Below are 18127 nucleotides of genomic sequence, written 5' to 3'. Positions count from 1 at the left end.
AGCTCAAATAAGCAAAGGGAAATAACAGTCCAACACTTTTCTAGTTATTACATGATTCCATGTGTTGGTTCATAGATTTGATGTCTTCACTATTATTCTACAACATAGTTTTTTTTAAAACCTTGAATGAGTAGCTGTTCCATAACTTTTGACCGGTAGTGTATATATTTATAATTCAACTTTTTAGACATTTAAAGAGAGGCCTGTATAATGTTCAGACAATTAATAGTTTGGAAGAGCCCCATTTTATTTAATGAATACAGGAGGTACACATTCAAAGACTAAAAGATGCACATCTGTCTGTACAAAGTCTGTACATCTCCTACTCCCATGAGCCTTGGTAAATGACAACTGCCAAACTTGTTAAATCACATTAAAAGGTAGATCTTGTTCTATTTATACTACTTAATTACTAAAAAACAAAAACAGTGCTTTATAAAACTCACAAAAATCAATAGCTATCAAAAGCAGGTGGAAATGGCCAACCCTAGTCAAAAAGAAATAAGGACCTCGTAGTGAATAGGGTGCCATTTCATTCACAGCCAGTGTACAGGAAGTGGACAGACTAGCATTGGAGTGGCTCCAGTAGGTCAGTGTGATTCACTTCTTCCAGGGGAGGGTGTAGTAGATCCTGGATGGAGCTGCGTCTGCGCCTGGTCTTCCTGCAGACAGCACTAATGGAGTCCGGAGAGGTGTGGGGTAGCCAGGCCAGGCCAGAGGCCTCCAGGGTGCTGCTCTGGTTCTTCAGGCTGCGGCGGACAGACTGATGCCACCTGCAGGGGAGAGGCCTTAGCACATCATCAATGTTGAACTCCTTCTGTGCCCAGGGGGGAAGGAGGGAGTCTGGGTAGGAGGTGGAGGCCTGTTCTATAACGTTACCCAGCTCCATTCCGGACCCATGGTTATCATTCTCCACTGCCTGTGGCCCATTTGGCTGGGAAGCCTGCTCCTCCTCTATGACTGAGCTGGCGTATATAGAGCTCCTTCTACCTCTGGAGCGGCCTGGGCCCTGAGCTGCTCCTCTCTGCCCGCCTTTGTTTGGACTCTGTTCTACATGGCTCACTGCCTTCTGCTCTGAGGGAGCCACTGTGGTGCTAACCTCATCTGGAGGAGGGCAGGGTGTAGTAGTATCAGTGTCTGCTCTAGCTGGACTATCCCCACTCCTACCTGCATCTGGAAGTGTGCCAGTGCATTGATCTGTATCTACAGGGTCTGAGGTACAGTGTGTATTAGGTTCACCCTCTCTGTTACCAGGTGCTGTGTGCTTGGCTGGGCTGGACACTAAAACCTCTGGCTGGGTTGTTTCTGTTGAGTCTTGTTCTGTATCAAAGTTCTTTACCTGCTCCTCGGTCTCTTCACTCAGCCAGTTATCAACAGGAACACTGACCTTCCTGCCCTTCCCTCTACCTACTCTAATAACACTCTGCCTTTTGGTTCTGGAGGTCTTTGTTGGACCTGACCATCTTCTCCAGATCTGTGCTGCTCTTCCAGTCCCAGAGCTGTCTGTGGTGGTGGAGCCTACAGGGCTCTGGTAGTCTACTGAAGGCCCATCAGAGGGCTCTGCAGCTGGGGTGGTGTCTTCTGGTGAGTCCTCACTGACCGGGGGGCAGAAGCAGCTTGACCACAGGGCTGCAGCTGTGACCACTGCGGTGGTCACATAGGATGGAGTCTTCTTTGGCTGTGGCGGGAGGACAGACAACATGGGTTACTACTGAACATGAAACATGTTCTCAGAACGTTAATTAAATACCTAAAATAACCTATAATTTCCATCCTCAGAAGATTAATAAAACCTACCAGAAACCTTTGGGGAACCATAGTAAAATGTTCTCAGAACCTCCCTGAAACCTGAAAAAATGTACGTTCCCAGAACAGGCAAAATGTTAAAAAAGGGCGGCAGGTAGGCTAGCGGTTAAGAGCATTGGGCCAGTAACCAAAAGGTCATTGGTTCGATTCCCTGAGCTGACTCGGTGAAAAATCTGTCGATGTGCCCTTCCTTGAGCAAGACACAAGCCTAATTGCTCCTGTAAGTTGCTCTGGACAAAAGCATGTACTAAATAACTAAAATGGAAAATGTACTGTCTAGGGCTAGTAGCTACCAATACAGACTGTATCTGGACATGCACCTAGTCAGAGTGAATGGCCTATGAGAATGCATATACAATACACAGTAGTAGCATTTCTATTGACTGAACTTAGTATTGTAATCTCAAGTGTCTGAGTAGTTGAATGTGCCTTGACTTGAGTGGTGTATCTAAGTCAGGTGTAGGAAACTAGATTAAACTGCAGCTGGTCAGGGGGCCAGAAAATAATTATAACACTTTACACTGCAAATTGACCACAATTAAGCCCAAAAAGAAATTGTGAAAATAACACCTGTAGACCTGTCCCAAAGCCACTCCTGCATTGTCTTAGGTGTGTGCTTGGGGTCATTGTCCTGTTGGAAGGTGAACCGTCACCCCAGTCTGAGGTCCTAAGCATTCTGGAGAAGGTTTTCATCAAGGAGCTCTCTGTATTTTGCTACTTTCAGCGTTCCTTCAATCCTGACTAGACTCCCAGTCCCTGCCACTGAAAAACATACCCACAGCACTGTAAGGATGGTGCCAGGTTTCCACCAGACATGAAGCTTAACAATCAGGCCAATGAGTTCAATCTTGGTTTCATCAGACCAGAGAATGTTGTTTCTCATAGTCAGAGTCCTTTAGGTACCTTTTGGCCAACTCCAAGCTGGCTGTCATGTGTCTTTTACTGAGGAGTGGCTACCGTCTGGCCACTCTACCATAAAGGCCTGATTGGTGGAGTGCTGCAGAGATGTGAGAACCTTCCAGAAGGACAACCATCTCCAGAGGAACTCGGGCAGAGTGACCATCGGGTTCTTCTACCGTTTAAGAATGATGGAAGCCACTGTGTTCTTTGGGACCTTCAATGATAGACAATTTTTTGCTACACTTCACGAGATCTCCTCCAACACATTTCTGTCTCAGTGCTCTAGGGACAATTTCTGCAACCTCATGGCTTGTTTTTTTTTGCTCTGACATGCACTGTCAACTGTGGGACCTTATATAGACAGGTGTGTGCCTTTACAAATCATGTCCAATCAAATGAATTTACCACAGGTGGACTACAATCAAGTTGAAGAAACATCTCAAGGATGATCAATGGAAACGGGATGCACCTGAGCTCAATTTTGAGTCTTATAGCAGAAGGTCTGAATACTTATGAAAAAAAAGGCATTTCTGTAATGAAATGTTTAACACAATACACACATTTTCAAAACCTGTTTTCACTTTGTCATTATGGGGTATTGTGTGTAGGTTGAGGAAAACAATTAATTTCCTGAATTTAAGAATAAGGCTAACATAACAATGTGGACAAACGGAAGGGGTCTGAATACTTTCTGAATACTTTTCTACAAATCTCTATTTGTGGGAATACTTGGGAGCAGATTTTTTAATGGTGATTTTAGTATTTTTAGGCCAACAATTAGGCCAACAATTTTTACCCAAAACTTGGGGGGGACCCTAAAAAATAAAACCGCCCATGGGACGGTTGCCGACCCCTGATCTAAAGTGTCTTCATAAGTGATTGTAGTCCAAGGCCTGTTCGAATACTTCCTTGATGTATACTGTGAATCCAACAGTGGAAGCCTGGCTCTCACCAAACATGTTAGATCAACGATTAGTTCATGGAAGGAATGATTCTTCCTGGGTATTCGAACAGAGCCTAACAACTGTGTGCTTACCTGTGGGTTTGCAGTTGTGAGGGTGTTGAGGAGAGTGGCTAAGGGAGGACAGGATCTCCGTGATGGGACTGAGGGTAGGATGCATAGTCTCTCTTCCCATACAGAGAACGGTCCACAGCCTTCTTCCCAAAGAAATGCTTTGCTGAGTTCTAGAGAAACACAGTGAACACCCAAGCTGGTTTGCCCCATTCTTACATCACTCCTTGTTTATGTTTTGATTTTCATTGTTTTACTGTCACCTCTGAGGAATGCAGTTATTACAAGTGTAGCTCAGTTGGTAGAGCATGGCACTTGTAACGTCAGGGTAGTGGGTTCCATTCCCAGAACCACCCATACGTAAATTGTATACCAACATGACTAAGTCACTTTGTATAAAAGCTTATGTTAACTGGCATATACTACAGCGCATTCGGAAAGTATTCAGGCCCCTTGACTTATTCCACATTTTGTTACATTATAGCCTTATTTATTCTAAAATGGATGAAATAAAATGTTTTCCTTATCAATCTACACACAATAGCCCATAATGACAAAGTGAAAACAGGTTTAGACATTTTAGCAAATGTTTTATTTTATTTTTAACAAAAATACCTTATTTACATACATTTTCAGACCCTTTGCTATGAGACTCAAATTGAGCTCAGGTGCATCCTGTTTCAATTGATCATCCTTGATGTTTCTACAACTTGGAGTCCACCTGTAGTAAATTAAATTGATTGGACATGATTTGAAAAGGCACACATCATCTATATAAGTTTCCACAGTTGACAGTGCATCAGAACAAAAACCAAGCCGTGAGGTTAAAGGAATTGTCCATAGAGCTCCGAGACAGGATTGTGTCGAGGCACAGATCTGAGGAAGGGCATCAAAAAAATGTCTGCTGCATTGAAGGTCCCCAAGAACACAGTGGCCTCCATCATTCTTAAATGGAAGAAGTTTGGAACCACCAAGACTCTTCTTCCTAGAGCTGGCCGCCCAGTCAAACTGAGCAATCCAGGGAGAAGGGCCTTGCTTAGGGAGGTGACCAAGCACCTGTTTTAGTAAAATCAACTATGTGCATTGAGCTTGTCTGATGCCTCAAGAGGGCGACAGAGCAAGATAACTAGAAGAAAAAACCTTAACCCAACTTCTCTCCTCCCGCTCCTGCCGGCTTTCGCAGGTTCTGACATTACTCTCCTGAAGTTGCCGGTAATAGGCTACACAAGGAGTCGGCAACCTTTCTCATGTAGAATACTATTTCTACCGATCTGCCTGCCAGTTATGTTACATATGCACATTTGTGAAAGTTTCATTTAATTTATAATAACGCCTTTATATCTCAATCATTGTCATATGGTTAATAACAATTCTATCCAAATAAATTAAAATAAACCTAAAAAGTAACTTCTATTGCCATTTATGTAAGAATGACCTACATAAAGCCAACAAATAACATTGCGGCCTGCAGGTAGAAAATATCCAGATTAAAAATAAATATCCAATAAATCACATTGGCTACACATCTGCAACGAACTTGAAACATTGCATCAACTATTAACTTGGGTCAGGCCCAAAGCTTGCCTAGCGGACTTGCAACATTGTAGAAAATATTCTCGGCCCTCATTTTCCCATGCTCTGGACAGACACAGCTTTAGGCTATTTGCACAAGGGATAAGAAGCAGTGCTTGACTTAGGCAGTAGCTCGCTGAGTACCGGCACCTCAAATGTTCTACTGCTTGAGCTCCTGTTCCTCTTATAGAATATTAGCTCAAAAGATTTGTGGAGCTCCTGCACCTAAATATAAACAGTACCCGCAGACAAAATAAGTACCAGAACCTATTTCAGTCCATGTCAAGTACTGATAAGAATACTATTTTATGACGTTTCCACCGGATCAGAGCATTACATTTTCCCCTTTCACGCCAAGTGGTTATTGAAAGGGAGAGAACTGGAAAGATTTTTCAAATACATTGAGGAACTATTGTCATTCTCAATGGATATAAAAACAGACTGTTTGCTTGCTGTTTGAGGTGAAGAAAACATTACTTTGCGAATTTCCACAGGTTATTAGTAGTGATGCATTAAGCCAATCAGAAATACTATCAGATCCCCAAATGGGCACATTTTTATACCTACATTTGCACGCAGGCGCGGTACACTATAGGCCTACCTCTATACGTGCACGTCCTTACTCAACATTGACAGGAGAGCTCCAAACAAAAGACAACGACTAAATTGACAGAACTAGTAAATGGAATGAAATAAACCAAAAGTTGTTTCTCACAAGTGTAGCATAGGTTATGCACTCTGCAAACAACGTGTCCACTCCGACAATGAAAACAGGAAGACTGAAATAATAATATTGAATGCATTAAAAGAAATAACCATAAACATTGTAGATTAGAAATTATAGGAATTAACGGTAGATGTACAACTGGTGATATATAGTACCAAGAAACACGAGCAATGGACATTAGACCGGTGGAAATCTGTACTTTGGTCTGACGAGTCCAAATGAGATTTTGGGTTCCAACCGCCGAGTCTTAGCGAGACGCAGAGTAAGTGAACAGATGATCTCTGCATGTATGGTTCCCACCGTGAAGCATGGAGGTGGTGGTGACACTGATTTATTTAGAATTCAAGGCACACTTAACCAGCATGGCTACCACAGAATTCTGCAGCGATAAGACATCCCATCTGGTGTTGCGTTTAGTGTGACAATTTTTTTTTCACCTTTATTTAACCAGGTAGGCTAGTTGAGAACAAGTTCTCATTTGCAACTGCGACCTGGCCAAGATAAAGCATAGCAGTGTGAACAGACAACACAGAGTTACACATAGAGTAAACAATTAACAAGTCAATAACACAGTAGAAAAAAAGAGTCTATATACATTGTGTGCAAAAGGCATGAGGAGGTAGGCGAATAATTACAATTTTCCAGATTAACACTGGAGTGATAAATGATCAGATGGTCATGTACAGGTAGAGATATTGGTGTGCAAAAAAGCAGAAAAGTAAATAAATATAAACATTATGGGGATGAGGTAGGTAAAATTGTGTGGGCTATTTACCGATAGACTATGAACAGCTGCAGCGATCGGTTAGCTGCTCAGATAGCAGATGTTTGAAGTTGGTGAGGGAGGTAAAAGTCTCCAACTTCAGCGATTTTTGAAATTCGTTCCAGTTCAGACTATCAATTGCTTTTCAACAGGACAATGACCCAACACAGCTCCAGGCTATGTAAGGGCTATTTCAAATCGAATCAATTGATATAGCCCTTCTTACATCAGCTGATATCTCAAAGTGCTGTACAGAAAACCCAGCCTAAAACCCCAAACAGCAAGCAATGCAGGTGTAGAAGCATGTGCAGGTGTACTTGACCAAGAAGGAGAGTGATGGAGTGCACAAGCACCCGACCTCAACCCAATTGAGATGGTTTGGGATGAGTTGGACCGCAGAGTGAAGGAAAAAGCAGCCAACAAGTGCTCAGCATATGCAGGAACTCCTTCAAGACTGTTGGAAAAGCATTCCAGGTGAAGCTGGTTGAGAGAATACCAAGAGTGTGCAAAGCTGTCATCAAGGCAAAGGGTGGCTACTTTGAAGAATCTCAAATATAACACTTTTTGCTACATGATTCCATGTGTTATTTCATGGTTTTGACGTCTTCACTAATTATTCTACAATGTAGAAAATAGTACAAATAAAGAAACACTCTTGAATGGGTAGGTGTGTCCAAACTTTTGACCGATACTGCATGTAATGGGGAATTGAAATACACTAACAGTCAAATGCAAACAATTCACACAATGAAGTTGTAAAACAAGGAATATGCACAAATTGGCAAGAGAGCGCATTCTGGAGAGAGCAGTGCATTGTGCATCTGGGAGTCTGGTCAATCCCACGTCTGCATTGGCCATGCAGCATTTACGGTGATACGACCTCAGCAGAAGTCAAGCCATTCATACTTCTTGCGCTTCGCAGAGCTGTTGTCAAGGAAGTGAGTTTGTATTTATACAGGATGTACCACCCCCACCTACCGTCAACCAATCATGTCAATGCGGAGCTTTACAAAGCCCTCCGCATTGTTACAACATTTGGGAGGCACGTAGTGATGGGTACAGAGCTGGATTTAGCCTCTGCATGCTCAGCAATTTCGTCACACCCTCCATATGGAGCCTCCGACCACATTTTCGTATTCAGCATAAATCGGCTTTTAGTCTAGGCCTCCGCATTAGATTAGTTCACTGAGATGGGTGCAAATGTTACTGCTCGACCAAAACAAATCTCGGTCGACCAACAGCCAAACAATCGACTAATTGGGATCAGCCCTACCAGAAGGACAACCATCTCTGCAGCACTTCACCATTCAGGACTTTATGGTAGAGTGGACAGACTGAAGCCGCCACTCAGTAAAAGGCACGCGACAGTCCGCCAAAAGGCACCTAAAGAAACAAGATTCTCTGGTCTGATGAAACCAAGATTGAACTCTCTGGCTTAAATGCCAAGAGTAAAGTCTGGAGGAAACCTGGCACCATCATCTATGGTGAGGCATGGTGGTGGCAGCATCATGCTGTGGGAATGTTTTTCAGTGGCAGGGACGTGGAGACTAGTCAGGATTGGGGAAAAGATGAAGGGAGCAAAGTACAGAGAGATCCTTGATGAAGTCCTGAGCACTCTGGAGCAGGTTCTGACTGGGGCAAACGTTAACCTTCCAACAGGACAACGACCCTAAGCACACAGCCAAGACAACGCAGGTTTAGCTTTGGGGTAAGTCTCAATGTCCTTGAGTGGCCCAGCCAGAGCCCAGCCTTAAACCTGATCAAACATCTCTGGAGAGACCTGAAAATAACTGTGCAGCGACGCTCCCCATCCAACCTGACAGAGCTTGAGAGGATCTGTAGACAAGAATGGGAGAAACTCTCCAAATACAGGTGTGCCAAGCTTGTAGCTTCATACCCAAATAGACTCAATGGTGTAATCACTGCCAAAAGATCCTTCAACAAAGTACTGAGTAAAGTGTCTCAATACTTATGTAAATGTGATCTGTTTTTTTGTAATACATAATAAAAACCTGTTTTTGCTTTGTCTTCATTCGGTATTGTGTGTAGATGACTTAATCTATTCTAGAATAAGGCTGCAACGTAACGAAATGTTGAAAAAGTCAAGGGGTCTGAGAATTCAGAATGGACTGTATATATATATATATATTATATATTATTATTATTATAACAACCCCAGTAGTTTCTTCTTTGGCCCCTCAAATGCTCATTCCCTTCCTTTTCAAAACTAAAGTAAATACCACAAGTACTCCAAACACCACCACCTTCTAAATTAAGTTTAATTCCTGCAGAAATTTTAATTAAGCAACCACCTAAATTCCTTGAGCATGAGAAAGGCTTTGTGTATGTAATACCTCCCAGAGGCTTAGCTCACTGTACTACCCACAGCCACAGTGTGTAATATTATACGTCTCTGTAGCGAGACTTATGAGTGATGAGCAGAGCCCAGACCGACCTTCATCCTCCCACAGGCAGACTTGGCAGCCGTACGAGGCGACCTCTTCTTCACAGGCTCACTCTTCTCCTCTGGTTGCTGAAAGAACAGAGATAGATAAGAGAGATATGAAGAGATATACAGTTAGAGGTGGCATTAGGATAGGATCTATTTGGATACACTCACAAGCTCTTCCATTGAGATTAACCCTAGATCATCAGATTAAGATAATATTATTACTATCTCTGGACCAATATTATCTAATTGGTGTGTAAGTGGAGGGAATGAGGATATCCTGTTCAGTGAATGAGTGGTGCATTACCAGACCTTTCTCTTTCTGCTGCGAGAGCGGGCTGTGGCGGCTGGTTCTGGCTCCAGGGCAGGGTCAGGCACTGGGGCAGCATCTAAAGCAAACACACCTCCGCTTAAGCCTCTCATTTGACCTCACTGACACCCCTGTAAACACTAAACCAATGACTTGAGGCTGAGGTGCTGTTACATAATGGGAGAGAGAGAAAGGTGGGTGGAATAGAATTTGAATTCTGACCATAAGTCCCAAATGGCACCCTATTCCCTATATAGCGCACCATTTAGGAAATAGGGTGTCATTTGAGACACACCACCAGTCTAAACTAGATACTAGTAACTAGATCTCACCTGGCATTTCCTCACAAACAGAGTCCTCCTCTTGAAAAGCTGAGGTCAGATCCAGAGGTCCAGTCTCCAGCTCTGAAAATACATACAGCAAGTGACAACAATGTGAAGTTTTACACAGAGCTTGACTAGAAACAGCTTCCTCACAGCAATGATCACTGTTCAACAACCAACCTGCATTGTCCATCCATGAACTGTCAACATCTTCTTCCATTGAAGGGAAAGGGGGGCATAGAGAAGGAAAGATCTGAGGGCATAGAGAATTACTGCATTATTTACATGGTCAATAACTAACCCACATGCTGGATTACCAGAAAGAACAATTCAATGATTGGTCGTACTCATTAGGGAACACTGTAGCAAAACGTTTGGCAAAGGAAAACAAATGTTTCTTATTGGAAGTTCAGGTAGTCCCTTCCTGTTTCAGTAACTGTCTGCTTCCGTTTGGTCCCTAATGAATAAGACCCTGGCCTCATCATTTTGGGACAGGTCAATCACTGAGTTGGTGATAGACAGGTACCTTTCCCTGAGTGTGGGTGCTCTCCTGTTCCCCACAGCAGGGTCCCATAGTGAGGGGTGGGGAGGCTCCAGTTAGAGAGGGGCTGCTGAAGTCCGGCCGGGCCAGGGTTAAGGGGCTCTTCAGCAGTGACCTCAGCTGGGACCCCCCGGCAGATGTTGGGGCGCGGACCGGGGTTCCCCCCTTCCGTAGAGGGGTGCTGGAGGGAAGGTTCTTGTCAAAGAGTTCAGGGGGCAGCAGGATCCCGAAACGCACCTGCTTCTTCATAGTGGAGTTAACGTTGCCACCATCAGCTTCATCTGAAGGACAAATAAATATTGTTTATTCATCAACATCACTTGACCATAACCGATTTATTCAACCTACTGCTTCTTATACAGAAACATTTTAGAGGGTGATGAATCATGACCAACAACAGCCTTTGCTGCTCTCAGAAACAAGCCTTTTCTTGACTCAGTTTTTGCTTAGTCAATATTGTCTGTAGTATGCTTAACTTGCACTGGGCTTCAAAGCATGATAAAGATGAAAGGATAGGATCCTCTATAACAACAGAGGAGAGCAGCATATTTACCAGTGGGGTTCATCTCCAAAAGAGATGGCATGGCGAACAGCTGGGGCAGAGTTGTCCTGACTCGTCCTGAATGCAAAACCAGAGGTTGGCTGGGGCTGTGCAGTTCAAAAGAGCACTCCTGTGGGTTGAGAAGGAACCAAAGATAATGTTTGAGAGCCAGGCAGGAACCTGTTGTGAAAGTAGCAGTTGTGTTCGCTGCAGAACTGTGAGGGCTTCACAGAGAGGAAAGGAGGCTGCGGTGTTGTGTCCCAAATGGAATCCTATATAGTTCATTACAATCGACCAGGGCCTCGGACCAAAGTTATACAGTGCCTTGCGAAAGTATTCGCCCCCCTTGAACTTTGCGACCTTTTGCCACATTTCAGGCTTCAAACATAAAGATAGAAAACTGTATTTTTTTGTGAAGAATCAACAAGTGGGACACAATCATGAAGTGGAATGACATTTATTGGAAATTTCAAACTTTAACAAATCAAAAACTGAAAAAATGGGCGTGCAAAATTATTCAGCACACTTAAGTTAATACTTTGTAGCGCCACCTTTTGCTGCGATTACAGCTGTAAGTCGCTTGGTGTATGTCTCTATCAGTTTTGCACATCGAGAGACTGACATTTTTTCCCATTCCTCCTTGCAAAACAGCTCGAGCTCAGTGAGGTTGGATGGAGAGCATTTGTGAACAGCAGTTTTCAGTTCTTTCCACAGATTCTTGATTGGATTCAGGTCTGGACTTTAACTTGGCCATTCTAACACCTGGATATGTTTATTTTTGAACCATTCCATTGTAGATTTTGCTTTATATTTTGGATCATTGTCTTGTTGGAAGACAAATCTCCGTCCCAGTCTCAGGTCTTTTGCAGACTCCATCAGGTTCTTCCAGAATGGTCCTGTATTTGGCTCCATCCATCTTCCCATCAATTTGAACCATCTTCCCTGTCCCTGCTGAAGAAAAGCAGGCCCAAACCATGATGCTGCCACAACGTTTGACAGTGGGGATGTTGTGTTCAGGGTGATGAGCTCTGTGTTGCTTTTACGCCAAACATAACGTTTTGCATTGTTGCCAAAAAGTTAAATTTTAGTTTCATCTGACCAGAGCACCTTCTTCCACATGTTTGGTGTGTCTCCCAGGTGGCTTGTGGCAAACTTTAAACAACACTTTTTATGGATATCTTTAAGAAATGGCTTTCTTCTTGCCACTCTTCCATAAAGGCCAGCTTTGTGCAATATACGACTGATTGTTGTCCTATGGACAGAGTCTCCCACCTCAGCTGTAGATCTCTGCAGTTCATCCAGAGTGATCATGGGCCTCTTGGCTGCATCTCTGATCAGTCTTCTCCTTGTTTGAGCTGAAAGTTTAGAGGGACGGCCAGGTCTTGGTATATTTGCAGTGGTCTGATACTCCTTCCATTTCAATATTATCGCTTGCACAGTGCTCCTTGTGATGTTTACAGCTTGGGAAATCTTATTGCATCCAAATCCGGCTTTAAACTTCTTCACAACAGTATCTCAGACCTGCCTGGTGTGTTCCTTGTTCTTCATGATGCTCTCTGCGCTTTTAACGGACCTCTGAGACTATCACAGTGCAGGTGCATTTATACGGAGACTTGATTACACAAAGGTGGATTGTATTTATCATCATTAGTCATTTAGGTCAACATTGGATCATTCAGAGATCCTCACTGAACTCCTGGAGAGAGTTTGCTGCACTGAAAGTAAAGGGGCTGAATAATTTTGCACGCACAATTTTTCAGTTTTTGATTTGTTAAAAAAGTTTGAAATATCCAATAAATGTCGTTCCACTTCATGATTGTGTCCCACTTGTTGTTGATTCTTCACAAAAAAATACAGTTTTATATCTTTATGTTTGAAGCCTGAAATGTGGCAAAAGGTCGCAAAGTTCAAGGGGGCCGAATACTTTCGCAAGGCACTGTATATATATATATTTTTTTACACCAGGTCAGTCGACACTACATAAGGAATAGGGTGCCATTTGGAACACATTTGGTATGCGTGTGTGTGTTTGTGTGGGGAAGAGGCTAGATGAAATTTTACCTGGTCCTCCTTGGTGGGAGTGCAGTGCTGCTGCATCATAGGAGAGGGCTGTGGCTTGCCCTGGGTGATCTGGGACACAGCATCAGTACCCAGGGCTGGTGACAGAGACACACTAGCAGGTTCTACATTGAGAGCTGGCTGATGGTCCTTGTCCTGTACAACTGCAATCTGAGGAGGTGATCATGATGGGTTAGTGGTTGTCAGGACATTGTGGTCACAGTATACATTTACATTTAAGTCATTTAGCAGACGCTCTTATCCAGAGCGACTTACAAATTGTATAATGGTTCATAATAATTAATTGAGTTTATAAAGACTTTTCTTACCAGTTGCTCAACATGCACACGACAAAGTTGAAAAAAAGACACCAACACCAACTGAATGGTTTGCCAAGTTATATTAGTCATTTAACAGACAGAAATGTTTTGCCAGTGTGATGAGGTTACCTCCGTGTTCTGTTGCTGCTTGAATATGGTGGCAGTGCGTTTGAGGACAGGAGTGGTGGCCTCCCTAATCTCCTCCACACACTCCCTCAGAGTGCGTGCTGTGCAGCACCTCTTACTGGGTGGGGAAGTCAGAGGGATGCTGGCTCACTGGGGACATGTTCTCCTTCCCACCACTATCACAGCTCCACCCACCTGATAGTTAAGACAACACCCATCAACAACTACAGCCCAGAATAGAAAACTCTTAAAGAATATACTAAAAGGGACAATCTGTAGTTTCTGGATGAGACATTTTTAGGAGCTCCAAAAACATAACACCAGAAAAATGCTGGTTTCTCCATGCCCTCACTGAAGTATAACGTATATATTCAAACTTTAAAAGGTGCTACACATAGGATTTGTGTTGTTGCATTGTAATTTCAGGAAACGTCCATAATACATATTCTGCTAATAGTGGAACGATAGTGTTTCACAGTATTACTTACCCACCAGTGTGGTGATTGAGAAAACAAGCAGTGAATAGTGTAAGGAATCATTGTACCACAAACTGAAATTGAGGGAACAGTGTAGAATTTTAGCAAGAAGGAAATTAAGAAACAGCTTTCCCAGTTCGACAACAAATTCTGCTCCTTCTGGAAAAATCAATAGGCAAATATCACAGCCAATCACAACACTGGCGTAATACTGTAGAACACTATAATTCCACTATTAGCGCCAGATACTGTATATTATGGACATTTTCTGAAATTACACTGCAAAAAATATATACAAATCCGGTGTGTAGCACCTTTAAACATTTTTTGGGGAAAAAGTCCAACATAATCTGATAACTTTTAAATAGTATACTCAGACAAAGCACCAGTTTCAGTTCACATAATAATATGTGATTAATAACTGATTTATGCTTTTACATTGAAGCTGACCACCAGACAGAACATCTCGTCTTGATGCATCCCCCCGTGTGATCTTCATTCTCCTCCACATTCATAATGCTCTGGAAGATGGCCATCTTCTGCTTTAGAGTAGAGGCGACTCTGGGAAAGAAGGGGATAGCTTGGGTATCCTACGAAGAGAGAGAAAAAAGAAATGCACGGCGAACACAAACGGCTTAAAATTTTATGTGATGCAATTGGTTCATTTTAAATGACAAATGCAGTGTAGCAAAAGACAGCTTATAGGCTTGTCATAAATGTAACTAAGACTATTATAGCTCTAACTCAGATGAACACAAACAGTCCTAGAGCAACTTTTATCTGCAGTGCACTAGTTAGTTAATTGCACAATCTTTGAGTATGAATGAATGAGCAAACTCATCTCACCTGTGGTGTTGTGGGGGGAGTTTTCATCCTTTGTTGGGCACGCTTCACCTTCAGCTGAGCTAGGCGAGATTTTTCTGGGGAAAGACAATACATGCACAATTCAATGGGACATTCTTGATTCAGAAAAACAAACAATTGTCTTGTGTTTGACAAAGCAATGTCTAGACCTTGAACATATAGCTAGCTACATTGCCCAGATCAATTTGTGTTTAGGGTTATACTAATGAGTTAATTGCAGGGTAAAGTCGGAAAGAACAGTGCACCCAGTGGAATGATATCAACTCACTTCTTCTGTCTGAATTACCTTTGACGTTAGAAGATGGCGTGAAGCTTTGAGTGGAGATACCCAGTTGGGAGGGTGTGAGCAGGGTGAAATCCAAGGGTGATGTGATGTTGCTTATTGGAGAAAGACACGAGGCCTCCAGTAGAGTCAAGTTGTCCATTTTCAACTCTGAACTTAACATGAGCTACTTTCAACAGAAAGGACTGGAAACACCTTAAGTGGGGTCTGTCATCTAAACCAATAAATCACTCAACTGTTGTCAATAACAGTTGATCAAATTGGGTCGATAATGCGTTCAATAAAGGCAATAAGGCTGACAAACAAGCAACGACTGATGATCACACAAAAGTTTAAACAAGTACTAGCGAGGAAATATTATGCGACAGGCGTTTGTAGCTTGCAAGTTGACGCTATACATCCAACAAGTACATATTAAAACGAAGTTAAAGCCATTTAACACCTTTATAAACCAACTCTGACTTTAGCGAAATACAAGTTCACATTTACGTTACAACATGGCTAGCTAACGTTAGTTTCTTGGCAAGCTAACTTTAACAATACATTAATTGAATCGACAAACATATTACCCAGCGAAACAGATCAGCGACCATAATAATAATAAGCTAAATGACTAGATAGCAACAACGAAAGCGTTTTTCAGCTAGCTAGCATGTTACAGCTGGCAAGCTAGTCTAGGTTCCTAGCGAAATGCACCACTCACAGTAGCCGTGGCACGAAATTCCTTCCGCGACTCAAATAAAGGCTAAAATCTTGTTGAACGTAAACATGTCCAACAAAATAACGTTTAACAAACGTAAAAGTACATTCAAAAACGTTTGCATTCAAACGTTTCAAAATACTGACATAATGCGAAGTTATGGACATTTGGGGACTATTTCGTATGTCTACAGAAGGATCTAATTTCATACGAACTCGCCAATGAATGTGAAAACACATGTCACGTGTCTCTGCAATATCCAATGAATCACATTTGATTTAGTACTCTAAAATGTGTCCCTACGCATTCAAAATAAGTATGAACAGCTGAAGTATCCCAACGAATTCCCCGAAACAAATCAAAGCTAAAGAAACGTCCGAATTGTTCAGAAATACAGTGGTATTTTCATGCACTCTTCTTTGTATTGCAACTTAGTCTCACATAGCCTATATAATGCATCTAAAATGTCAAGAAATTGTGATGAAAACCAAATAGGAAAACAGTTGGATTGGTTAGATCAGTGGTTCCCAAACTTGTTATAGTCCCGTACCCCTTCAAACATTCAACTTCCAGCTGCGTACCTCCTCTAGCACCAGGGTCAGCGCATTCTCAAATGTTGTTCTTTGCCATCATTGTAAACCTGCCACACATGACACATTTATTAAACATAAGAATGAGTGTTAGTTTTTGTCACAACCAGACTGGTGGGAAATGACAAAGAGCTCTTCTTGGACCAGGGCACAAATAATATAATAATGTAGCGACCCGCACAGACAGCTGTGTGTTATGTGTTAGGCTGGGAGGTGGTTGTGTTGTACTGACCAGTACCCGGTGTTCGCCGGGTCCGACCTGTCAATCAACCTGCTATCTGCCAATCACGGGAATGCCTGGAATGTTCTGATGCCGGGCATCCTGGTGGTTGGCGGAGTGGCGTGGAGGGGGGTTGGGCAGTCTTGAAAGGATGCACATAACTCTGCAATGTTGGGTTGTATTGGAGAGAGTCTCAGTCTTAAATCATTTCCATATCCAAAAATCTGGCAGTGGCTTCTGATTAAATCCAATTTTCACAGAACAGCTTGTTGCATTTTCGATGAGGCTCTCTTGTTCAGATATCTGTAAGTGGACTGGAGGCAGGGCATGAAAGGGATAACGAAGCCAGTTGTTTATGTCATCCGTTTCGGGAAAGTACCTGCGTAATTGCGCACCTAGCTCACTCAGGTGCTTCACTATAGCACATTTGACATTGTCCGTAAGCTTGAGTTCATTTGCACACGAAAAATCATACAATGATGGAAAGACCTGTGTGTTGTCCTTGTTAATGCAGACAGAAAAGAGGTCCAACTTCTTAATCATAGTCTCAATTTTGTCCCGCACATTGAATATAGTTGTGGAGAGTCCCTGTAATCCTAGATTCAGATCATTCACATAGATAGCGCAGTCGTGTGAGAAACTCGTCATCATGCAAGCGGTCAGACAAGTGAAAATGATGGCCAGTAAAGGAAACTTTAAGCTCGTCTCTCAATTAAAAAACATGTCAATACTTTGCACCTTGATAACCAGCGCACTTCTGTATGTTGTAAAAGCATTACATGGTCGCTGCCCATATCATTGCATAATGCAGAAAATATACGAGAGTTCAGGGGCCTTGCTTTAAACATTTTCACTGTAGTGTCCAAAACGTCTTTCAAGCTGTCAGGCATTCCCTTGGCAGCAAGAGCCTCTCGGTGGATGCTGCAGTATACCCAAGTAGTGTCGGGAGCAACTGCTTGCATGCCACTATGTCTCTCTGTCATAGCTTTTGCGCCATTAGTACAGATACCAGCACATCTTGACCACCAAAGTCCATTTGATGTCACAAAGTTGTCCAGTACTTTAAAAAATATCCTCTCATGTTGACCTGGTTTCCAGTGGTTTGCAGAAGAGGAAGAGGATGTCTTCCTTAATTGACCCCATGTCTTACTACTCGAAAGTTGTCTTTATACTCACTCAAAAAACTCCAGTGGCTTATTTTTCAAATTGTCATGTTTCGTTTCTAAATGTCTGCGCAAGAGTGAAGGTGATTGGATGTTAAATTATTTGACTAGGCTACCTGTATTTGACATTGTGTTGTTATTTCGCTGAACACTAGATGGTTTAATTTTATTGCTGGCAGTGAAACGTGGCTAATCAGGTGCGAAAAAAAACTTGCCCAAATGTATTGCCCCATTGGAAAATATAAATGTACTGTTTGAAAATGTGAAGAAGAAAAAAGTGAGAACAAGACCGAGGACATCCAGGATTGTAGGAAGAAAGACTACAGAAAATCTGATGTACTGTTTTCTTCCTTCAAATAAAATCAAATAAAATGTTATTTGTC

General features: G+C 42.5%; 1 protein-coding gene across 8 annotated transcripts; it reads right to left on the bottom strand.

Moving 5' to 3' along the window:
* Positions 1–226: 226 nt before the first annotated feature.
* On the bottom strand, positions 227–15950 carry LOC118358468 (cell division cycle-associated protein 2-like). 8 transcript variants are annotated; one of them, XR_008079068.1, is made up of 14 exons: positions 15075–15950; positions 14771–14844; positions 14363–14514; positions 13332–13643; positions 13006–13173; positions 10957–11074; positions 10389–10684; positions 10043–10115; positions 9872–9943; positions 9542–9618; positions 9236–9313; positions 3743–3891; positions 2710–2920; positions 1539–2568 (listed from the first exon to the last, which is right to left on the bottom strand). XR_008079068.1 is itself a non-coding variant. In XM_035736340.2 (13 exons), the coding sequence occupies exons 4-12, from the start codon at positions 13410–13412 to the stop codon at positions 3781–3783; spliced, it is 1074 nt and encodes a 357-aa protein (XP_035592233.1). In that variant the 5' UTR covers positions 13413–13643; positions 14363–14514; positions 14771–14844; positions 15075–15950; the 3' UTR covers positions 1531–1678; positions 3743–3780. The 8 variants fall into 8 exon arrangements, 7 of the variants coding, with proteins under 7 accessions (XP_052335015.1, XP_035592229.1, XP_035592230.1 ...); XM_035736340.2 differs by lacking the exon at positions 2710–2920 and having other exon boundaries at positions 1531–1678; XM_035736339.2 differs by lacking the exon at positions 2710–2920.
* Between the last annotated feature and the right edge of the window lie 2177 nt (positions 15951–18127).

Source organism: Oncorhynchus keta, chromosome 25, assembly GCF_023373465.1.
Source record: "Oncorhynchus keta strain PuntledgeMale-10-30-2019 chromosome 25, Oket_V2, whole genome shotgun sequence".
NCBI lineage: Eukaryota > Metazoa > Chordata > Actinopteri > Salmoniformes > Salmonidae > Oncorhynchus > Oncorhynchus keta.
The sequence above is the reverse complement of the archived record's forward strand: the minus strand, read 5'-3'. Positions and strand labels throughout refer to the sequence as shown.